Source organism: Schistocerca cancellata, chromosome 2, assembly GCF_023864275.1.
Source record: "Schistocerca cancellata isolate TAMUIC-IGC-003103 chromosome 2, iqSchCanc2.1, whole genome shotgun sequence".
NCBI classification, from domain to species: Eukaryota; Metazoa; Arthropoda; class Insecta; order Orthoptera; family Acrididae; genus Schistocerca; species Schistocerca cancellata.
The window spans coordinates 605,251,138-605,276,827 of record NC_064627.1 but is presented as its reverse complement, the minus strand read 5'-3'; the positions used below and the strand labels follow the sequence as shown (position 1 = coordinate 605,276,827).

The window sequence follows — 25,690 nt, the reverse complement described above, 5'->3', positions numbered from 1 at the left end:
GAAATGCTGTTTTAAGTTAATTATTTCTAAATTTAAAACTGCAAAATATGTTACATCACACTTGGGGAGGGGGGCAAACAAATGTGACCGCCTATGACATGGTCGGGAGGGGGGTGTTGTTGGGTGGGGAAGGCTCCAAAAAGTACAAATTTTGTGTGACGTAATTTATGGATGGCCTCTTGGTGAGATCATCAGTGTATTGGGCAAGGAAGTTCTTGTCACTGCACATACACCAGGTAGACAGGCTGTTTGGGAGGTATTTTTTGTTGTGGAAGGGATGACAGCCGTTGAAATGCACATAGTGTTGGTTGCTGAGTTTAATGTGGACAGAGGTGTGGATGGAGCCATCAAAGAGGTGTTGCTCAATGTCCAGAAGGTGGCACGCTGGGGTGAGGAGGACCGGGTAAAGCAAATGGGAGAGAAGGTGTTGAGGTTGTGAAGGAGTGAACATAGGATGTATTGGCCCTTAGACCATATCATGAAGATATCATCAATGAACTTGAACCAGACTAGCATTTTAGTGTTTTTGGAGGCTAGGATGGTCTCTTCTAGATGGATTATAAACATGTTGGCATAGGAGGGTGCCATTTGGGTGCCTATGGTTGTGCTGCAGATTTGTTTGCATACCTTCCCTTCAAAGGAGAAGTAGTTGTGACTTAGGATAAAGTTAGTGAAGATGTATAAGCAATGAGGTAGTGATTTGGAGTCTGCAAGATGCTGACGGAGATAGTCTTCAATAGTGGTAAGACCATGGGCATGAGGGATGTTCATGGCCAGAGAATTGGTGTCAACAGTTACATGTAGGGATCCATGAGGGAAAGGGGTGGAGATGGAAAGGCAGCAAAGGAAGTAGTTGGTACCTTGGACATGGAAGGCTAGTTTATGGGCAGTTGGCCGGAGATCTCGGTCAATGAGCCAACCAGCTTTCCTTCAGGTTGAAAGGCCACCACCAAACTGTGGCCACAAGCAAAGTAAACCACCACGTGGCACCACATGCAGCTGTACGTTATATGCTCAATTTCAATGGCTGCTTCACTACCCGAGCCATTTGGATCCTCCCTTCCACTAACAGCTTTTCTGAACTGCGCAGAGGGGAATTATCCTTAAAATATATTCTTTGCTTCCAAAACTATCCCAGCCTCAACCTATGGTAATCTACCGTCCCCACACCCTCCATCCAACAGTTTCCATCCCTTCTGCCCTATCACCTCCTCCCTATTTGCACCCCTCACCCTCTTTGTGTGCCGCCCTCTGCCAATGCACCTGTCCGTCTTTCCCCTAACTGCTCTTTTCCTCCCTTATTCATCCCATATTTTGGCATTTCATTTTCTGCACCTACCCATGCCAAACGAACTGGTGATCCTCAGCCTAAACAATCCCCCATACCACATCTGTCCCTTTCCTCTGGTGCTTCTGTACATTTTCAACATATTTGTGCATATTCTTACACAGTTTTATGCATTATTTATTACATATTTGTGTGTATTTGTACATATTTGAATATAATAGAGGGAAACATTCCACGTGGAAAAAAATATATCTAAAAAGAAAGATGATGAGACTTACCAAACAAAAGCGCTGGCAGGTCGATACACACACAAACAAACACACACATACACACAAAATTCAAGCTTTCGCAACAAACGGTTGCTTCGTCAGGAAAGAGGGAAGGAGAGGGAAAGACGAAAGGATGTGGGTTTTAAGGGAGAGGGTAAGGAGTCATTCCAATCCCGGGAGCAGAAAGACTTACCTTAGGGGGAAAAAAGGACAGGTATACACTCTCGCACGCGCGCGCGCGCACACACACACACACACACACACACACACACACACACACACACACACACACATCCATCCGTATATACACAGACACAAGCATTTGTGTGTATTTGTACATATTTTTAAAAATTTATACATATTTTTAAGCATTTATACATATATGTGTGCAATTTCATGTATTTACATGCATTTTTATGCATTGGTGCGCATTTTTATGTATTTGTGTGAGGACAGCGAAAACCCGCTTTTACACTTTTTAAGGGACTTCAAAAAATGGTGTAAAAAGCGGGAAACTGTAAAATGTGAGAAATAATGTTTTAAGCTGTAAAAGTTACATATAGGATACCCCCTTGCACTTTATGTATGATATATGTACATAACAGGCATTGAAAGAGTCTTCAGGGACTTTATATTCTAATAAAGGTTTACTATCTAATAAAAACCGCTGATGTAACTGGGATTGATAACTGTCTGGGAAGCGGAAACGTTCGATTTAATTTCAGACATCATAATCGACGTTTTTGGATAGCCAGCAGCTGTCATTCATTGTTTAAATAATGAAATATTGCACTAGTTATGTATTTTTTCATGCTTAACAATGCGTTTCGAGAATTTTTTATTGTTGTCAAGTGCAAATATGTAAATAAGTATTTTGTATGGTGTTTGAATATGTGTTATTCTGCGTCTCTTGCACTGCACTCGCCTTTTTGAGGTTATCAAGTACTGTGCCTCATCAGTTATGTAGAAAACCACACAGACATATGCAAACTATCACTCACATTGTTTGTTTGTGTAACATTACAAAAAATACATAAGTAAATACTGCACATGACAACAAGAATAAAGTCTTGAAACATGTTTTGCTCAGCATCAATACAATACGTAAGCGGCGCTGTGTTTACACCACAGTCTCTCATGTTAGACTGTGGTTTGCACTAAAACATTTGAGCAACACAAAGTGGATGATGGTGTCAACTAGCGCTTCAGGTGGCCATACGCCAAAACACGCTAAATACGGTTCGACAAAGGTGTCGCAATGATCACAATAATCACAAAACTGCATTTCCGCAATAGAAATAGTTTGAAAATGGTCGTGCTTGGTCCCGATATCTTCATTCAAATGAACCTTGTTACTCCCATCAGCCACCATGCCAAGTAGAGCTTGGCAGCGGCGGGAGATACAGCACTAATTGTTACAACTTTTACTCATTTACCCATTCAAATCCACTGAATAGAGTGCCCTGGTGTCAAGAAACTTAACCACTTAATATTTGTAAACACTACTGGACAGCCAACATTATGCCAGCACCATATTTTCTCCACAAACATTTTTTCGTGATGCGTAAATTGCGGGAAAATTATTAATATGTTGACGCAAAATCAGGTGCAAATTAACATTGTGGGCATAGGAAATTTGACGGGACCGATAAAAAATGTCGTAAATGGTGGGAAAATGTTAATTCCGGTAACATAAAAGTGGGGTTATACTGTATTTCCATAATTTTTAGGCATATTTTCTGTTATCCAACTCCCATTACAACCATCTAATACCTTCATTTGCCCATTTCTGCATCACTTCTCTGTCCACACACCGACCCTGCTCTATCTTTCTGCATCAGTTTAGAAAAGTACCCCTTCTCTTGGCTAAAACCCTGCCTAAACCGTTGAATCTCCTGCCCCCTCCCCCAAGAGCCTAACTATAAAAATTCCTTTCTCTGGATCCTACCCCTCCTTTCCCTATGACCTTCACCTTTTCAGATTCTGCCAGACCCTGGCCCTCACAAATCTGATACAGCAAAAACACATCTCCATGGCACAGGCATCCAAAAAACACTGCTGTTCCATCCTTAAGATACTGCTACTGTGCAGTCCCTGCTACATACATCACATCTCTGAAACTGAATCCCTTGCTCTTCAACTGCTATCCTATCCACTGTGTTCCTCCTCATCAACTGCTCATATCATTCAGACCCTACTTAACTGATCTTTTGAGCTTACCATATCCCCAAAAGAACCCTATTAACACTCCACCAAATCCGGAGCCAAAACAGTCCCCTAACACTGTTTTAATCTTTCCACCAAAACCTTCAGCCCCACAAAAGCTTCAGTCCTTTACTCCTACACCTGAATTTCACTGTGTTTGACTTGTCAAAGACCTATTCTCCTTCTCCCAATCTATGCAATTGAAACACTTCTTTGAGATAAATCCCTCCAACCAGAGCCAACCTAATCGCAACACTGAACCCTGCCTCCCCCAGTTCATACCACCATCCAACCATGATCCTCACCCCCTCCCACGTAACCACCAACTGCTCACCTTCTAGGAATTCCTTACCTCCAACTTGGCCTCACCACCCTTCCCCAAATCCCTTCCTCAGAATACCAATCTTTCAGCAGAAGAAAGGGCAGCCAAAACAAATCCTGACTTAATCATCCTACTGCAGATAAACATTCCACCTCTGTTGTTATTAAACGCAGTGACTACCTGGCACAAGGTCCCTGCCAATTATCTGACTCCAACACCTGTAAACTCTGTCACAGTGACCCAGTCCCTGCTTAAATCCTTAGGCCCTTCCCAGAACCTCCCCCTGAATCCATTTCCCAGCTCACCTCTATCACACCCCAAACACCCACCTTATACATGATCCTCAAAATGCACAAACTCAACAATCCTGGGCACCCCATTGTAGCTGATTATTGTGCCCCCACTGGAAGGATTTTGGCCCTCACTAACCAACAGCTCAGACCTATTGCCCACAATAAAGCCTCCCACATCGAAGATACCACCACTTCCTTCACTGACTCTTCATCATCCCCATCCCTTTACCTCCTGGATCCCTACTCATCATTATCGATGCCACTCCCCTATACACTGACATCCCTCGCATCCATGGTCTCGCTGCTATTGAACACCACCTTTCCCAATATTCTTCAGACTCCAAATCGACTACCTTGTTCCTCATGCATCTTACTAACTTTCTCCTAACTCATAACTATTTCTCCTTTGAAAGGATGGTATACAAACAAACCTGCAGCACACCCATGGGCACCTGCTTGCCAGCCTCCTATGCCAACCTGTTTATGGGCCATCCGGAGGAGAACTCCCTAGTCTCCAAAAATGTCAACTCCCTAGTCTGGTTCAGGTTCACTGACGATATCTTCATGATTTGGACTCAAGGCCAATACGTCCTGTGCTCACTGCTTCACAATCTCATCACCTGCTCTCCCATCTGCTTCATCTGATCTTCCTGGACTCTGACCTCGTCTTTGATGGCTCCATGCACACCTCTTTCCACATTAAACTCACCAACAGTACCTGAATTTCGACTGATGTCGTCACTTCCACATTAAAAAGATCGCTCCCATACAACCTCATCACCCAGGGACAGCGTATCTACAATGACAAGAACTCCCTTGCCCAGAATGCTGAGGGTTTCACCAATGCCTTCACGGACAGGCATTAATTGGATCTCCCATGCTGTTTCCCCAAACAATCCCCACTCCTTCTACCACCCCCAAGAACAAGCTACAAAGTAGTGCCCCCTTCGTCAACCAATACCACTGCAGACTGGAACAACTGAACCACATCCTTCATCAGGGCTTTGATTACCTATCATCATGCCCTGAAATGAGGGAGTTCTACCCACCCCTCCTACAATATTCTATAGCCCATCCAACCTGGTGGTGGTTGTTGGGATGTTTAAGGGGGACTAAACAGCGAAGGTCATCAGTCCCCCATTCCAAAATCAGGCGAGCCGAAAATCCACGGAGCAGGTAAAAACCAAAGGGGGAGGAGACGTCCCCCCAGGCGCTAAAAGAACACAAATGGAGCAACAAACATTACAGACAAGAACAGGACAGAGGAACACCAGACAGAAAGAAACAGAAGAAAGGAAGACGGCCGGAGACTGGTTGACTGACCACGAGAACAAAAAAGGGAAAGAGCCAACCATCTCACGGCACACCAGAACAGCAACAGACACAAGGACAAAAGACACAGAAAAGGAAAGGTGCAGGACCTCCCTAAATCGAACCATAAAACGGACTACCACGGATAAAATTTAAAACGGCATCAGCCATGGAGGCATCGTCAGATAAAATCAAAGCCAAAGTGCCCGGGAGATTAAAAGATTGCCGGAGTGTGCGCAGTCGAGGACACTCCAGTAAAATGTGGCCGACCGTCAGCCGGGACCCACACCGACACAAGGGGGGATCCTCCTGACGCAACAGATGGCCGTGCGTCAGGTATGTATGGCCGATGCGCAGCCGACACAGGACTACCGAGTCCCTGCGAGAAGCCCGCAGGGAGGAACGCCACACATCGGTCGTCCCCTTGACAGCCCGCAGTTTATTCGGGGCTGTCATGCCACGCCACTCAGCAGCCCACACCCCAATCAGCTTACGGCGCAACACCATCTGCTGGTCGCGAGCCGTAAGGCCGACCTCCAAATCCGGGGCGTCGATCGCCCCTTTGGCCAGCCTGTCTACACGTTCGTTCCCTGGGATGCCAACATGACCGGGCGTCCAAACCAGGACCACCGAACGACCAGAACGGGCAATGGCGGAAACAGTCTCCTGAATGGAGGACACCAGAGGAGAGGAGGGATAGCAGCGGTCGATGGCCTGAAGGCTGCTCAGGGAGTCACTGCAGATGACGGCGGACCTACCTGAGCAGAAACGCATATGCTCAAGAGCGCGCAATATGGCCACCAGCTCTGCAGTAAAAACACTGCAGCCAGCCGGCAAGGAGCGCTGCTCAACATGAGCAGCATGAGCAAAAGAGTAGGCAGTGCGACCATCAACCAGGGAACCATCAGTGTAGACAGTCTCACAGTCCGAAAATGAGGCGAGGAGAGCAAGAAAACGGCGACGGAGGGCCATAGGCGGAACCGAGTCCTTAGGTCCCTGTGCCAAATCCAGACGGACGGATGGCCGGGACAAACACCAGGGAGGCGTAGGTGCACGGACCCGGAAGGGAGGCGGAAGAGGGAATGAACCCAATTCCGACAGCAGGGACTGAACGCGGACAGCGACGGAAAGCCCAGACCTAGGTCGCCGTTCGGGCAGATGGAGGACCATAGCAGGGAAAAGCAGGCGACGATTGGGATGATCTGGCGAGCAATGAACGTGGACAGCATAGTCGACGAGCAGACGATGGCGGCGAATTCGCAGCGGGGGAACCCCGGCCTCCACCAGTAGACTATCCACGGGGCTGGTGCGAAAAGCGCCAGTGGCAAGCCTAACCCCACAGTGGTGTATGGGGTCTAACAACTTCAACACTGAGGGGGACGCAGACCCATAGGCCAGGCTCCCATAATCAAGCCGGGACTGCACAAGGGCCCTGTACAACCGCAGCAGCGTGCAGCGATCTGCACCCCAAGACGTGTGGCTAAGGCAGCGGAGGGCGTTGAGGTGCCGCCAGCATTTTTGCTTCAGCTGGGTAACATGAGGAACCCATGTGAGTCGGGCATCAAACACGAGTCCCAAGAAGCGGCAAGTGTCCACCACTTCAAGCAGGTGGCCGTCGAGGTAAAGTTCAGGATGAGGGTGGACCGTCCGACGCCTGCAGAAGTGCATAACTCGAGTCTTGGGTGCAGAGAACTGAAAACCGTGAGTCAGAGCCCATGATGCTGCCTTGCGAACGGCGACTTGCAGCCTGCGTTCGGCGACTCCCGTAGTCGTGGAGCTAAATGAGATGCAGAAGTCGTCGGCATACAAAGAAGGAGACACCGACGACCCCACTGCTGCAGCCAGACCATTAATGGCCACTAAAAATAAGGAGACACTCAACACCGAGCCCTGTGGGACCCCATTTTCCTGTATGTAAGAGGGACTAGAGGTGGCACCGACTTGCACCCGGAAAGAGCGGCGCAATAAAAAGCTTTGAAGAAAAGCCGGGAGCCGACCACGAAGACCCCACTCATGCAATGTGGCGAGGATGTGATGCCTCCATGTGGTGTCATACGCCTTCCGCAGATCGAAAAACACAGCAACGAGATGCTGACGTCGGGCAAAGGCCATACGGACAGCAGATTCCAGCCGCACCAAATTGTCCACTGCAGACCGGCCCCGACGGAAGCCACCCTGGGATGGAGCGAGGAGACCGCGCGACTCAAGGACCCAACACAAACGCCGCCCCACCATACGTTCGAGCAATTTGCACAAAACATTGGTGAGGGTAATGGGACGATAGCTGTCCACCGCCAGTGGGTCCGCACCGGGCTTCAAGATGGGGACAATAACACCGTCTCGCCATTGCGACGGGAACACGCCTTCGCTCCAAATGCGATTAAATATCGCGAGAATGTGTCTCTGGCAGTCCCTGGAGAGATGCTTCAGCATCTTTGCGTGGATGCAGTCCGGTCCTGGTGCTGTATCAGGGCAATCGGCGAGGGCAGCGAGGAATTCCCTCTCGCTGAAAGGAGCATTGTAAGTTTCAGAACGACGCGTGTGGAACGATAATGGCGTCTGCTCGGCCCGCTCCTTGAGAGAGCGAAAGGCGGGGGGATAAGTTGCAGTCGCAGAGCTCGTAGCGAAGTGCGCAGCATGGTGTTCAGCAATGGCGGCAGCGTCCGTGCACACAGCGCCGTCCAAAGAGATCCCAGGGACTCCCGTAGGGGTCTGGTGTCCATAAATCCGCCGTATCCGGGACCACACGAGCGAGGGGGAAACACGGGAGCCCAAGGAGGAAACATACCGCTCCCAGCACTCCTGCTTGCGCCATGCAATAAGACGGCGGGCGAAGGCACGGAGCCTCTTAAAGGCGATGAGGGTCTCCAGAGACGGGTGCCGCCTATGACGCTGGAGAGCCCGCCTACGGTCACGAATAGCCTCAGCAATCTCCGGCGACCACCAGGGGACAGCCTTCCTCCGAGGGAGGCCAGAAGAACGGGGGATGGAAGCCTCGGCCGCTGAAATGATGGACGTGGTTAAAACACGAACCACCTCGTCAATGTCACCCTGTGGGGGAGACTCAATGGTTGCAGCGGAAGTAAAAGCTGGCCAGTCAGCCCTGTGAAGAGCCCAGCGGGGCAAGCGCCCAGAAGAATGACACTGGGGCAGTGACAAATAGATGGGAAAATGGTCACTACCACACAGGTCAGGGTGCACTCTCCAGTGGAGGGATGGGACAAGGCCAGGGCTGCAAAGAGAGAGATCGATGGCCGAGAACGAGCCATGGGCCACACTGAAATGCGTGGGAGCACCGGTGTTCAGGAGGCTAAGGTCGAGCTGAGCCAACACATGCTCCACGGCCCGACCGCGAACATCGGAGACAGTCCCACCCCATAGAGGGTTGTGGGCATTGAAATCACCCAGCAGCAAAAAAGGTGGCGGCAGTTCGGCTATCAGAGCAGCCAGGACATGCTGTGCGACAACACCATCAGGTGGAAGGTAAATACTGCAGACGGTGATAGCCTGTGGCGTCCACACCCGAACAGCGACAGCCTCTAAAGCTGTTTGTAGAGGTACAAACTCGCTGTGAAGAGAGTTAAGGACATAGATGCAGACGCCACCAGACACCCTTTCATAAGCTGCTCGGTTCTTAAAATAACCCCGATAGCCACGGAGGGCGGGGGTTCGCATTGCTGGAAACCAAGTTTCCTGCAGAGCAATGCAAAGGAAAGGATGACGGCTGAGAAGTTGGCGGAGCTCAGCTATGATGATGATGATGTTTGGTTTGTGGGGCGCTCAACTGCGTGGTTATCAGCGCCCGTACAATTACCCAATCTTTTGCTCAGTCCAATTTCGCCACTTTCCTGGATGATGATGAAATGATGAGGACAACACAAACACCCAGTCATCTCGAGGCAGGTGAAAATCCCTGACCCCGCCGGGAATCGAACCCGGGACCCCGTGCTCGGGAAGCGAGAACGCTACCGCGAGACCACGAGCGGCGGACGGGAGGAGCTCAGCTAGATGGTGGAAGAAACCGCTGCAGTTCCACTGGAGGATGGTATTAGCCATGGATGGGAAAGGCGTGAAGGGACTGGGGAGGCAGATTACGCCTCCGGGGCCCCTGCTGCTACTGAGTCACCACCTGGACAACAGCTATCTATTGCATCCGAGGGACTGGCGAGATCCATGTCCTCAGCGGACGCCAGGATCTCCACCTCATCTTCGGACGCAGAGGGAGAAGGTTGCGGTGGGACAGGTGCCACCGCAATTTCAGGATGCTTGGGAGCCTTTTTCTTCGACAGCTTTGCGCGCTGAGCCTTAGGTGGTTCTGGCTGGGAGGGCCTCACTGGGTCAGTCTCTGGGACTGAAGACGACCGTGACGCCCTACGACCAGCGACCGGTGGCTGTTTGACAACCTTGCGGGTGTCCGCTTTGGCACTGGGCAAAGCCTGGGATGGGAGGGCCCCAAGGGACCCCTTCCGAGCGAGAGGAGCCGAAGAAGGCTCACGCTTCTTCGGCTGTGAAGGGGGAACAGATGTCCCCGGTGGTTGGGGTGGTGTTGCTCCTGAAGTAGATGGAGCAGGAGCAACAGGGAGTGAAGTGCCCCCCACAACCAAGGGGGCCGGTGAATGCTGACCGAGCTGAGATCGAACTGGTGTTGCAGCAGCGGCATAACTAGTTGGCATTGGCACAGGATGTAGCCGCTCAAATTTCCGCCTTGCCTCGGTGTAGGACAGGCGGTCCAGGGTCTTATATTCCATTATCTTCCTTTCTTTCTGGAAGATCCTACAGTCCGGCGAGCAGGGGGAATGGTGTTCTCCGCAGTTAACACAGATAGGAGGCGGGGCACATGGAGTATCAGGATGCGAAGGACGTCCACAATCCCGACACGTGATGCTGGAAGTACAGCGAGATGACATGTGCCCGAACTTCCAGCATTTAAAACACCGCATCGGAGGAGGGATATATGGCTTCACATCACAACGGTAAACCATCACCTTAACCTTTTCGGGTAAGACATCACCCTCAAAGGCCAAGATGAAGGCACCGGTGGCTACCTGATTATCCCTCGGACCCCGATGGACGCGCCGGACGAAGTGAACACCTCGTCGTTCGAGGTTGGCGCGTAATTCATCGTCGGACTGCAGAAGAAGATCCCTGTGGAATATAATACCCTGGACCATGTTCAGACTCTTATGCGGCGTGATGTTAACTGAAACATCCCCCAACTTGTCACAATTGAGCAACCTCCGTGACTGGGCAGAGGATGCCGTTTTGATGAGCACAGAACCAGAGCGCATCTTGGACAAGCCCTCCACCTCCCCGAACTTGTCCTCTAAATGCTCCACAAAAAACTGGGGCTTGGTTGACATAAACGATTCCCCATCAACTCGCGTACACACAAGGAACCGGGGTGAATAGTCTCCACTGCCTTCTTTTGCCATTCGTTCCTCCCATGGAGTGGCCAGGGAGGGAAATGATCGTGGATCGTATTTCCTGCCGTTGAGGTTAGACCTCGATCGCTTAGAGACTGCTGGTGGTGGCCCACCAGCGAGAGATGATGTACCACGCTTCATTGCGGGTCATCCGCCCTGATGCCACCTACTCCGACCAAGGGCCCTCCCCACGGGCGCCACCCAGCCACAGCAAAGGCCACCTGGCAGGATGGCCATTGCCGGGAGTCCCGATGCCCCGGGGCGATGGGCATCTACTCCTTGGCATACGTGGGGAGTTAACGGCGCAGGCATCAGTAGAGCGATCCCTGTGTTGTCAGGGGCTACAACCAAGAGGGTACATGGCGGCCCCACCACAACGGACTGGCTACCGTGTTGGATCTTAGGTGCAAAAAATGGCCAAGGTCGTCGTCGCAGTTAAAAGAAACGCTGCAGAGTGCAGTGTGGTAATCGCCCAAGAGATCGAAAACGAGCGGGACACCATTGCAACGACGAGAAAGACGGCTAAAGGTCTAATTGCACGACGGATACAGTGCACCATGTAAGGCGCCCTTCCCCAATTGGCTCGCTCTTCGGAATAATTTAGAAAGATGGAGGTCAAACCCGAGAGGGGACCATCACATAAGGCCGAAACATGTGAGACTCCTTTTAGTCGCCTCTTACGACAGGCAGGAATACCGCGGGCCTATTCTAACCCCCGAACCCGCAGGGGGGGGCCATCCAACCTCCACAACATCATAGCCATCCCTATGCCACTCCCAATTGCAAGCTCTTGCTACAGGAATCATATCTCTGTGGAAGACCCATGTGCGAGACTGTCCAATCTACCCACCCTGCACTCCTATTTTAGTCCTGTCACAAGTGTATCCTACCCCAAAAGAGGCTGAGCCACCTGTGAAAGCAGCCACATCATTTACCAGCTCTGCTGTAACCACTGCACAACTGTTTATATTGGCATGATTACCAACCACCTGTCCAAAATGAATGGCCACCGCCAAACTGTGGCCAAGAGCAAAGCAGACCACCCTGTGGCACAACATTCAGCCGAACATAAAATGCCTGATTTCAATGGCTTCACTATCCAAGACATCTGGATCCTCCCTCACACCACCAGATTTTCTGAACTGCACAGATCAGGGTTATTCTAAAAATACTTTCTCCACTTTCAAAATTATCCTGCATTCAACCTATGATAACCTAATGTCCCCACATCCTACATCCTACAGTTTCCACCCCGTCTGTCCTATCGCCACCTCCCTATTCTCATCCCCTCACAATATTTGTGTGCTGCCCTCGGCTAATGAACCCGCCCATCTTTCCCCTTCTTCGCTGCTTCCTTTTTCACTCCCCATTTCCCTGTACCACAGCCTCCCGAGGCTGTGCTTGCTGGCAGTCTAATCCCTGCACCCTCCGTCAAACAGCACTCTTCTCTCTCTCTCTCTCTCTCTCTCTCTCTCTCTCTCTCTCTCTCTCTCTCCCCCCCAATCCTACTATCCCTTCCCCTTCTCTGCCCCCTCCAGACCAAACTGCTGCCTCCGTTCTACATGACCATTGCATTCTGGTTGAAATACGGCAAATGATATCCCGGCTGAGCCCCCAGTTGAAATACGGCTAAGACACAAGTTGAAAATATGCTCACTATTTTTTATTTACTTAAATTTGCCATATTTCGTGACAGTACCTTTTCCATTAGACGTTTACACGGCGATATAGTCTTGGCTTCAGTTGTCTGAGTATGATTCCACAATGCATCTTTGTTGGTTGCAGAATTGACGTGGTTCAACGTGTTTCTCTCATTTTGGTGTTTCAAATACAGTTTCTTCAAATGTAGTTTCTTCTTTTTAGTTAATACAAAAATAATAGTAACATACTTCAAAATTATTTATGACGGCGACCTTCACATTGTTCTTCCGTCAACACCATGGTCAACACACACCAAGAGTTAGCTGCCGACTTACTACAGTCAAAGACGACTCTAGCGTCAAAGATATTTTACACCACACACAATCTTCCAGTTGTAATCAGTCTCTTTGCTATTCTTCGATACATTTTCTAATAGTAATCAATATGCTTTTACTCTCAAAAACAGAAGTAAATTAACATATAATAAGACAAATTATAATAAATCCTGACAAAAATATAAGAAAACATTTACAATTCGGTATCGACAAATACAGTAAAAAAAAATAACATCTCCCAGATCCATTACATGGTCCAAGCTGTCAAGAGATGGCAGTCAAGAGTGCATGAGGTGTGCTTACTTGTGTCAATGAATGTATGTATGTTTGCTTTTCTTCAGAAGGTTTTGGCCAAAAGCTAATGTGTAAGTGTCTCTTCAGTGTGCCTGTCTGTAACTAAACATTTCATCTTTACAGTGTGTAGCACTCTATCTTTTCCTTATATTGCTGATAACATGGTCATTTATCTCTGTTGGTCCATCATGACCAGGGGACATCAACTGATTAAGTAATTGTCAATGTCAATAAAATTCACCAACAGCCATGTACTTTAAGATATTATTTTATTTTATTGTGAAGGCTATCACTTTCAGGCCCCATATGGGTATATCCAAATAAATGAACTTGCTTTATCACATTTTCAAATGAAGCAATTGTCTAACGATTGAATTCACAATATCCAGTGATTTATGGTGCTATACAACAAGTTTGTTTATTTGTATGGATGCGTATGGGGCCTGAAAATGACATAATGAAATGCTGACACACATAGCCTTCATAATAAAATAAAATAATATCTTAAAGTACTTGGCTGCTGGTGAATTTTATTGACATTGACAATGTTTATTTATGGTTATTGTATACTTAAGGACACTATGACTATGACAATGCGGTGACATTACCCAATATTATCATGGAAACTAAGTAGCTGGTGCAAGATTACTAACGACAACTACAGCATCACTACTCAAGATGGTACTGATACTCAGCTGCACCCTCTAACAGGGTCACTCCAGACTCTGGCACAGAAGCCAGCTCAGGGCCAATCTGACTACCTTCTTTGTGTGTGATGATGTGAGCCCTGCAGTGTGCACGAGGTATCATCAGGTGTTATTCTTATGGCCACTGGTTGCAATATATGGAATGTGGATATTGTTTGGACTGGACTTTGCTTGGGAAAACGAACTACAAAGAAAATGGCTCTGAGCACTATGGGACTCAACTTCTGAGGTCATTAGTCCCCTAGAACTTAGAACTAGTTAAAACTAACTAACCTAAGGACATCACACACATCCATGCCCGAGGCAGGATTTGAACCTGCGACCATAGCGGCCTCGGGGTTCCAGACTGCAGTGCCTAGAAACGAACTACAGATAGCTTGCACTGTTCCTAGTAGCATCTTGTATATGTATCTCTCGTTGTGAATAAACTCTGCTGCTTGGGCAAGGAGTTGCTTTTTTACAAATGGTGAAATGAAAACTAAACATATAGTTTTATCTTTCAAATTTCAATACAAATATATTGATAAATATACAGTAAATAGTAACTTTCCAATTTAACTTTCAAGAAATGGGTTAATCAGTCACAAATACACTGAAACAGAGTGAGCACATACATAAACTACAATACAAAAACATTCATCTGTAGAAATAGTGACCCATGTCCCATTCTTCTAGCTCCTGGATCTCTAAAAATATACCTTAACTTAGATTGACATAATCAGTTGTAAGAAGACACCCAATAAATCAATTTATTATTTAAAAATACAATAAAAGGACAACTGTGACAGTGTGATAAAAGACCATAATCAGGACTATATTCACATACCAGTTAACAAAAGAAAAGGGTGTGTAATGTGAGCAGTGAAGAGCATATAAATATAACTTATAGGGCAATAACGGTTTTGTCATACAAACTGGGTAATATTTACATTTCAATTCCTAAGTCTTTCCAGAATATAAAAAGTTATACAGAACTGATTCTGTGAGAAACATGAAAAGGTTAATGAGAAACTTACTTCACTGAAAGAGAGAAATCTCCTGGAGAGCTTTCACTAACACGAATGAGGAATGCTCCTTCATGCTTGTTTAGTAAAAGCTTCTCAGCATCTGCTCTTGTTATTCTTCCATAATACCAGCTGAAAGACAGAACAGTTCAGGTGTAATTACATCACAAGTTTACAAATAAATAAACATTCAAGTTTGGGATAGCTACACACGAAACTGAAAGTGGAAGCTGTCCAACTCACGCAGTCCAGTAACGACGTCGCAAAAAAGCGTTTTGCTTGTAAAAAAATGGGGTAGAAGATTTTTTTATCTTGTTTATATAGCTGAGAGTCGTCAAATCCAACTTTTTGATCTCCAAAACCCTCAGAACAATTTTTTTTTGTTTGGGGGGGGGTTAAGAACTTTTGCCAATTTTTTCAGGTTTTCGCCTATTGCTTGGAAACTATGCATCCTACTGAAAATGTTATTCTTATCAAAATGAAAGGGCATTAAATTTTGTGTTGAATGACCTACTTAAATGTCAAAATTGGTGCAGCTGTTTGGTCACAATTAGTTGTCAAATTTCATTCATTTTTACCAGCATAGCTAGAAAGTCGGCTCCAATGCCTGTAACTCAAAAAAGGCTACTTCAAATGAAAAGTGTCAAGCTGTCAAATCTGCAGAGCATGAAATTTCATGTTACATAAGCATCTAGTTTTTCAGTTTTTGGCACTACTGCATGTTCATACACTTGAAAGTCATAGTAATTCCATTTAGCAGATGGATGTGGTTAAAGTGAGACAGAAAGGACTGAAAATGCTACTACAATCCAGTAAGACAGGAAAAATCGAATCATGTCAAAAGTTATTAATTGGTCTGACTGAAGCTGAAGTGCACAGTGCTTGTTGGAAGAAGTACAGTATGGCCCTGCACCGTCAACATCGAATCTTCAACCATACAAGAAAATATTTGATTTTAATAAACACTGCTTTTACTGTGGCAAAGACCAGTGCTAATTGGGAGAAACTTAGCAGACTTCCCTACGCAAAGCAAAATATTGTTTGTTAAGTGATGAAACTTGAATTAACAGATACTGTTATTGAGGTTGCTGAAACACGATGTGATAACTGGGCTCACAAAGTGTGTAATGTATCTGTGATGAGGACCTTTGTGCTAAAAATGCTCAGTATCATAGGTTTTTTCAGAGGGATTTTTACTGGCCAACAACGGATGGAGGAAAATGAGGAAGCCCTGGACCCACACAGATAGATGAAGAAATGGAAATAATTTCTTCCTACATCGAACAATCACAAGGGCGCTAGTTTACTTTGCAGGCGTTAAAGAACCAAATCACGAATAGCTGGGAAGTAGATGTAAGGACCATAAAAACTCGACTCTTCTGGAAGTATGGTGAAGAAATAATGATTGTTGACAGAGATAAAAGGAGCACAGTAGTGTGATTCAGTCTATAGTTTCAATCACAGTATGCTATCAGATCTATATGAAGAGTGTTTGAGAATTGCACATGCCGCTGCAGATATGCTTCTTGAGGACATGTGTACACAGGTCTATGACCCCCCCCCCTCCCCAAACCCCACCTGATGATTTCTTGTCAGATGTCCAATCAGTGATCCCTGAATCATTGCTCGATTTCTACGGCTTGTTCATTTTGAAAAAACAAACTATGAACTCTTAGATAATTGGAAAAAAAGTGAGCTGCTTTGTCATATTCATTTCTGCAGTAAGGCCACGGCCATTTCTATATTCACTGTTGATTGGGTAAGGCTTCCCTATTAGAGACGTCCTCATTTGCACAACCTGAGCAACCTAACATACCAATGAAGGACACATCCAGCTCATCTCTGATATCAATGAATTTAACTCTTGCATGATTGCAGGGTTGAATACTTTCCATTCCAAGGGAGGAATCATGCAGTCTCCCTCAAAAATGTTCAAATGTGTGTGAAATCTTATGGGACTTAACTGCTAAGGTCATCAGTCCCTAAGCTTACACACTACTTAACCTAAATTATCCTAAGTACGAACACACACACACACACACACACACACACACACACACACACACACACACCCATGCCCGAGGGAGGAACCTCCGCCAGGATCAGCTGCACAGTACACGACTGCATCGCCTTAGACCGCTCAGCTAATCCCGCGCGGCGCAGTCTCCCTCCCTCACAGCTATGGAGTCTGAGAAGAATACTGATCCAGACAGAAGATCTTCAACTTCTGAATTTTTGTCTACCCAAGTGAATCTTTGCAATGGGGAACAAGATCTTCTGAATGATCTCATAGATTTAAAACACCAGTCTCTTCAACAGATATAATTTTTGATGAAGATATGAATACTGCAGCTGCCCAGGAAAAGTTTCTCACAAATGGAGCAACATGAAGCATTTGATTTTTATACTTATGAGGAAATTTGAGGATATGGGGGGGGGGGGGTATCCAAGTTCTGGACATGCAAAACAGGATTCACAGCAGTTTGTGGATGTCACAGATCTGGAGTGAACTGCTCCTTGATGTTTGAACACTGTTGTGGCTTATCTTGAGGGAACACCCCAGAAATTGGGCTTGTCAAGGATGAGGAAAGGAGAGAACATTTGTTCCAGGACAAGGAAGTTGGTGAAGGTGCCGCAACGGATCCCAAAGATTGGATGTTGGATTGACACCTGCTGCAGCCTCCCAAATGACCTTGATGGAACTGAAATTTAATAAAATGTTAATCTCTGATATTTAATTTTTTTTTAATGTTGTCATGCCCTCTTATTTGTTCATTTGTGCAACTTTTATATTACCCAAACCTCAATATGTATTGGCCATTACTATCTACTTGGCTTTCATTTTAGCAATCCACTCTTAGCAATTAAGACTTGGATAAAAATGAACAAGCACCACTTCTTTTTTTTACCACAAAAAGTTGTCCCCAAGGATTCTGGAGAAAACCTGAGTTCAAAATACTCTCAACTATAAGCACAATTTAAAAAAAATTCTTCTAACTCATTTTTTGTAAGCAAAAAGTACACTGTTACTGTAATAATGTTAAAGAATGACATTCAATAAACTCTTCTTCGGGTAAAAGGGCCTAAGTCCAAAAATAGATAAAACTGAGGTAACACCAGTCTCTTACAGGGAATAGTGATAACTTAATGTCAGCAAAAGCATATATGGCCATCATCAAGATCTCAATTATTTGGATAGCCAAATGTGAGCAAATATCTTTGCAGTCTAGTCGATGTGTACACGGACACGTCACGCTGGCACTCGGTCTCTGCCCTACACATTTCATTATTGTTTGAGTTAGGTTGCCAATCATTATGCTGCTGTGTCGTGTTGCGACTTTGCTTGAAAATGTCAAAGTGTGGGAGGGCTGTGTCATTGCTTAGAGATAAAATAAACATTGATTCATTACAAAAAGGATAAACTGGTCATGATTTAGCTGGTAAATATGTTGTAGGCTCTTCTACGACAAGCGATATTAAGAAGAAAACCAATTCAATTCTGAAGTACATCTCCAACCTTGATAAAGAAGACAGAAGTAAACATGATGGAGGGAAAAAATGGACTTTTGTAACAATCTTTGTATTGTTTATTTTTACAAAAGCAGTCAACTGGGCAACCGATATCTGGTTCCTTGCTATGTGAAAAGGCAATACAGATTTTTTTTCAATTTAAGAAAAATCAGGTAGCAACGAATCATTTGTGGGACATAATGGATTGTCATACAGATTTAAATCTCATCATGGAATTCATGAATTAGAAATATAAGGTGGAAAAAAAATCAGCTGAAATAGATGCAAAAAATTCTTTTAAAGATGGTTTTAAAACAGAGATGGATGAAAATGACCGTAACTTGCACTCTGTTTACAATGCTGATTGTAGATTGTATTTTATTGGTCCTGTTGTCTACATAGCAGCTTATGCATAAGACATTGGACAAGTCAAGTAATAAATATACAGGCTGAAAGTAATTTCAAGGCATACATATTTAAGCTTACAATAATACACTTTACACACAAGTATTTATATAACACATTTCATAAATTTAAATATTCTTCAATGGAATAAAAGCAGTGATGCTGTAAATATGACTTTAGAGATTTTCCAAATGTATTGACCTCAGTGATAGCTTTTATGTTTTCAGGAAGTTTGTTATAAAGCTTAACTCCCATGTGAAAAGTACCTTTTTGGCACAGTGCTGTGCTGATTTGAGTCATATGTAAGTTCCTGTTTTGTCTGGTAAAGTGCTCATGTATATCACAGTTTTTTTGTAGCCTCTGGTCCTTGCCTATTACATTTAATTTAAAGAACAAAAGGGTTTCCATAATGTATACACACGGTAATGGGGGAATACCAGATTTCTTAAACAGGGGTTTACAAGAGTCTCTAGGCTTGCACCCAAACAAGATTCTAATGGCCCTTTTTTGTAGTTTAAAAGTGCTATTAGCTATTTTAGAGTTTCCCCAGAAGGTGACCCCATATCTAAGACGAGAATGAAAGTACGCATGATATGCATTCAATACTGTTTTCTCACTACAGCATGATTTTAATGAACAAAAGAAGATAACATGTTTTGCTCAGTTCTGCATTGATACATTCAATATGCTTATTACATCTGATGTTACTCTGCAGCCAAAGTCCTAAGAATTTGGTTTCAGTACTGTTACCAACTGGTTCGTCATTGATAGAGACTGATGGGATAAACATGTCCTTGTTAGGAACATTGTGGAATTTTAGAGCAACGGTTTTCTTACTGTTTATTATAAGCTGATTATTCTGTGCCCAGCTGCTAAGTTGTTTCGTTACCGTGTTTACTGTCTGCTGTAACTGTTCATCGTCGTCTCCTTTTAGTAGAATCGTGGTGTCATCTGCAAATATGATTGATTTGTGTGCATCAATATTTAAGCTTAGATCATTTATGTACAGAAGAAACAGAAGGGGTCCCAATACGGATCCTTGGGGTACACCACATTTTATTTGTTTATAGTCGGATAAGTGATTAGATACAGTTTTTAGTTCAATATTTGTGTGCTTGACGCACACTGCCTGCATACGATTTGTCAGGAAGGAACTGATCCACTTGTTGGACAGACCTCGAATACCATATCTTTCTAGCTTTGATAGCAGAATTTTATGGTCCACCATGTCAAAAGCTTTTGACAAGTCAATAAAGACTCCTATTGTTTCCTGTTTTTGTCCATCAGGTTTAGGATGGAATTGATGCACTCATAGACAGCAGTTGTCGTTGACCTCTTATTTCTGAATCCATGTTGTTCATTACATAGGATGCTGCTTTTATTTATAAATTTCATAAGTTTCTCATACATAACTTTTTCCAGTACTTTAGAGATGCAGGAGGAAATTGTGATGGGTCTGTAGTTATTTACATTGTCTTTATCCCCTTTTTTATATACAGGAAACTGATGAAACCACATTAAATGGGAAACCATTACTATCAAAATCTTTAGCTTCCAGCTCCAGTATATAGTAACAATATTAGTTTGTGCAAATTCTACTAGATGCTTCAAAAAATATCAGAGTTCCTTTAGTTTATAAAAATAATTTTAAAAAAGCATATCGATGAACACTGGAATATTCACTGACTGACATGAGAACATATTTTTTCCTGAAGTCAAAAAAATTTAAAAGTGCAACCGGTAAATAATACGGAAAAGCTCTACTTTTCCTGGATAATGCACCAAACCATCCTTTGGTTCAGCTTTGAGAGAGAGAGAGAGAGAGAGAGAGAGAGAGAGAGAGAGAGAGAAAGAGAGAATGGAATGTTTACAGTAAAACTTTTGGCTCCTAATGTGACATCCTTTTACAGGAGTGTTGTTACACATTTATAGATTTGTAGGATTTGAGTGAAAGGAAGACTCTGAACACAACTATAAATAGAATACTAAAACAGGAATATGGAAGTTCAATAACCGATATGGATGACTCTGTTTTGGAGAATGTAAGTGAGCTGATGACAAACACAAATATTCCAGGAATGTGATGCTGCTAATAGGAAATACAGTCTCACTTGTGACAGTAATTATCAAGGTTTTCAGATCGTGTCAGATGACAAACTTGTTGAAGCCCTAATGCAGGCAAATGAACAGCAGGATTTGCAAGAATATGAAACAGAAGAATACAAACAAATAGATGCAGATAATGAAGCAGGACCACCTCACACGGGAGCATTTCAAACCCTGGAAAAAGCTTTCAAATGGTTCAAGAAACAGACAAAGTGTAATACCACGAGTTTACTACAATTAAAATAAAACACTGTTTATGTCAAATGACTCTTTGTGAGACCTTTGTCAGGTATTTCACAATTAACGTTTCAGCAATTTAGTTAATTTTAAAAACATATACATATAGACATAAAAATGTCTCTCTTAACTCTTAATAAACACTGATTTCTGTTGATTTTAATAAGTTTAAATAGTCTTTATTGTTTAGAATAAACACCTAGCATTATGTATTAACCTTGGAAAGATAATCATATGAAAATGTAGCTAAAAGATGACCATTCACATTTGACACACATTAACTTTCTAGAATTAATAATACAAAAATCATTTTTCTTCAGACATTCAGTTATCCAGATTTTTAATTATCTGATTGACTTATGGCAATAATTAGTCCAGTTAATTGACTCTTTATCTGTATGAGAGAGGGTGCACGTCTGATAAATCTACAGAAGGTGATACTGAAACAGAAGGTCCAAAGGCGAAGAAGCACAGAAACAATGCAATATGTGGTCAGAGGATAATTTTATTACTAGTGTCGATATAAATGTACAGAATGTTTTACAGAAAATAAAAGGGACAGAATTTTTCAAAATTTTGGGATATGGTTGATTATTCAAATATACTGTCTATGTTGTTCACTCATCAAAACTGTATGAAAGCAGACAGAAAGAGAATTGAAGATAGTAATAAGCAGAGAAGGAGATTCTTAACCCACTGGCATCACCAGCAGGCCAAAGGTCAAATGCTTCCCATTTTTAAAGTATATTTGGTTAGGACTCTGGATATTAGTTACATGTTTATAACCACTGTTGTTACTAAATGCAAATCAAACAAGTTATGCAACACAAGCTTATGCTACCACCATTCAAGACATTATGCAAGAGAAACTTTAACGAAAGGTACCCCACACCTTACTAAACACTAACAAAGAAATGTATGAAGATTACACCTGCATGTGTATTGAATAATAACCGCCTGAAAGTTTAAATGTGTACCAGAAGTTACTGTTTCAGCAGATGAAAAGCTGTATAAAGAAACCAATGAAGAATACTTGTCATACTTGTGGTAAACTTCGTTATGTGGATTTCTCTTTCTTCAAAACAACAGATATTTTGGAGCTTCAGAATGAAATGACTGTTCACCACAAGTTATATGACGTGGCATACAGGATAAAAGAAAGTATTTTAACTGTTAATAGTACAGTAGTGGCCACTTGTCACATGCAGCAGTGTCTGCCTACCTCTGCTTGAAAGTGTTGTGTCCTACAACCAACTTCTGAGGACTTCCAATCTGACAGTACACGATGTCAAGAAAGTACAAGAACCATGTCCCATGTGCAGTGAAAATAAGGCTGGCTAAGAAACTGACCTGATGACATCATGGTTCACATTCAGACACTACGCAGTGCACTATGCCGTCTGACATGTGGTGATGAGAGCATGAAAATGGCACGCAACTACAGTACTATAATCAGTTATTAAACATCACCCCATCATTAGACATTATTGGCCACAAATTTTTAGTGGAAGGCTACATGCATATGGAGTGCAACACTGATCATTCTTTAATTGAAAACTCAAAGGAAAGTTTGAAACTACCTATTTCCCAACCTCAGGACCGCCTCCAACTAGTGAGGCAAGATATCTTAAATGCTCATTATAAATGTAGATATATGATGACCATGGGGAAAATTTTATTATGAAGAATGTGAACTGGATAAGAGTTATAAAAGAAAATATGGGGAACACTGAAAGTGTCACAGGCCTTTAAGAGGATGGGTATTCTGTGAAGAGGATTTGGTTGTTATGCACTGAAACCTTCCTTGAGTCACTACAACCCTGGCTCTATCACCAGAGAGAAGAAACAAGATCCTATTGAATTGCTGCTTCTAGTGCTTCATGAATTCAATTCATACTACCATAATATGTTGTCAACAGATGACCCAGAAAACCCATCATACAATTCTGGAGAAGTGTGTTGGGGTGAGTGTGTACCAGAATCAAAGTTCAAATAACCTATTGAGAACAATGTTATGAACTTACCCTAAATGAAAACTTAAAGCAGATCTAAAAGCACATTTAACTTGTGGTTTTCTAGTTGCTCCTTATAATGTTATTAGACTTCTCTTAGTATTATACACCATAAAAATGATGTTTTTTTCTTTCATACAACACAACAGAACATCTGTGTAAGTGATGTACGCTTCTTTAAAGATCAGCAGTAGTGAAAACATTGTCTACTCCTTCCTGTGAAACTCTTCAAAGTGTAGAATTACACCTCCCCGTTCTCTTAAAAATGGATATAAGTTATAATACAATTGGTCCAAAAGATTTAAGTCACAAGTGAAGCACTTCCACTAATATACATTCTAGGAGATTGAAGACATACTAAACAGACGGATTTATGGAACTACACCATAGACAGGAAAAATGTCAAACCTGCCACAAAAATGTAGTTTGGTGCCATTTGAAGTTTGTTTTTTGTTTCCTGTAGAACTGTGAAAATATGACTTATATCCTTCTATCGAAAGCAGAGCCTACTACAAAATAAACAACAAATACCCAAATGACTTTATTCACAAACTGATGTCTAAACCTATATCCACTAAATGTCTACACATTCATCATGCACTGCCGAAATACAGCCCTATCTTTGAACAGATGTGTCTCATTCAATGTAACATTCAATGTAAAGAGTTACTGTTCCTCTGGTTCTAAATATAAGATGGGAGACTTCTAAACAACACTGTTGAACTGGCTTCACTGATCATATTTATAGTGAGTATATCAAATAGTGACAAAAGCACATACTGTGTCACTTTCATTTAAAAAGTATGGAGAAAGGACAAATGCATAGTTCATTACAAGACTTTATTATTGTGTGGTAGTGTTGAATGCTGAACAAACAAATAGCTATTACTTGTAACCCAGGTGTGATAACTCAATCATGCTAACCACACTGTTGTCCCCCAAGAATACAGACCCTGACAGTAATTTGCTGCAATTTTCCAAATCTCAGAATAACTGAGAAGGGGGTGGCCAGATCTTCATTTAAGCCTTAGTCCTCCAGACCAAGTCTGTTACTGAGTCAATGTGCCAGCTTGATGCATCAACATACATACTCTTGTTTTGAAATCAGATACATAATAGCAACAGTTCATTTCCTACTTCACTACAAGCACTCCAATTAAACCTCCAAACACACAAAAGAGTCATCCTCCAAACAGCAAACTCATTTCATCACTACAGTGGTAAACTTATGAAAACAGACATTATTAAGACAACTGTGTAGGCATGTAACATAGCAGACAAGAAAAGTACTAGATCTCTTAACATTTCCAGATTCGATAGACACTGAAATATAGTTAAACAAGATTGATAAATTGCAGTTACACTGCACCATGAAACTTAATACCAATTTAGAAAGCCTGCAATTAAATGAAATAGTGCTAATAAATCCAAGGAACTGTGTACTTCACACCATCACATCAGTATTCATTACATGCTGAATCTATATGCAATTATATATGAAGATATGTAGGGAAAAAGAGTTAGTGAAATGTACAGAATGAAGTCCTTCACAACACAGCACAAATATATATGAGATTGCACCACAAAAAAAGCAAGGAAAAAAGAGACAGTTCTGTAAGTATTATGAGGAGTAAAACCCAAATACCAGCCATGTCATCTTAACTGATCCGACTTACTCATGAGTTTTCATTTCTATGTAATTACTTGGTATTAATCCTTCCCTGCCATCTAGTTCGGCTCGGTACCAGTTCATGTCATCTTCCATATTTAGGATCTGTGAAAATGAAGCAATAAAACAAAATATTTAATAAACACCTGTGAGAACTTCAATACAACTTAATATATGGTATGACTAAAACAGGGCTAATAAAACTACTAGGCTAACTTTTTTTCAGTTTCAGCATTTTGTTGACAGGGAATGAGCAACTTTACTAAATTTCTCAAAGCATTTATTGACAATTCTGTGAAAACTTGCAGGGTTTATATTAGGTGACTAGTTTAAAAACTTATAGATTCATTTTCAAGCATGGTCTACTGAGGCTGCACTGACAATGCCTGATTTTACTAATGAACATCAAAGTGGCAACACAGGCTTTATAAAAGTTTGCAGAATGAATGCCACAATCCATACATGAATCTGGCTGAGTCAAAATCGAACTGATGTTTGTTTGATTTTGAGTTGGTAAGAGAGACATGTGGCTAGTGGCATTCATTCTGAAAACATTTACAAAATATTTGTTGGCGCTTTGATGTTTATTATTAAGATCAGGTACTGTCATTGCTGCCTCAGTAGGCTAGGCTTGAAAATCAACCTGTGAGGTTTGAAAC

The 25,690-nt window shown here is 43.3% G+C and overlaps 1 protein-coding gene across 1 annotated transcript in view; it reads right to left on the bottom strand.

Moving 5' to 3' along the window:
• The window catches only part of LOC126162257 (growth factor receptor-bound protein 2), a 54,428-nt gene that overhangs the window by 27,801 nt on the left and 937 nt on the right, over window positions 1–25,690 (bottom strand). Inside the window, exons 2-3 of the mRNA XM_049918648.1 lie at window positions 25,039–25,136; window positions 15,105–15,224 (exon numbers count right to left, since the gene is read on the bottom strand). Of these exons, the coding sequence (XP_049774605.1) occupies window positions 15,105–15,224; window positions 25,039–25,136 (218 nt within the window). The remainder of the gene's footprint in view (window positions 1–15,104; window positions 15,225–25,038; window positions 25,137–25,690) is intronic.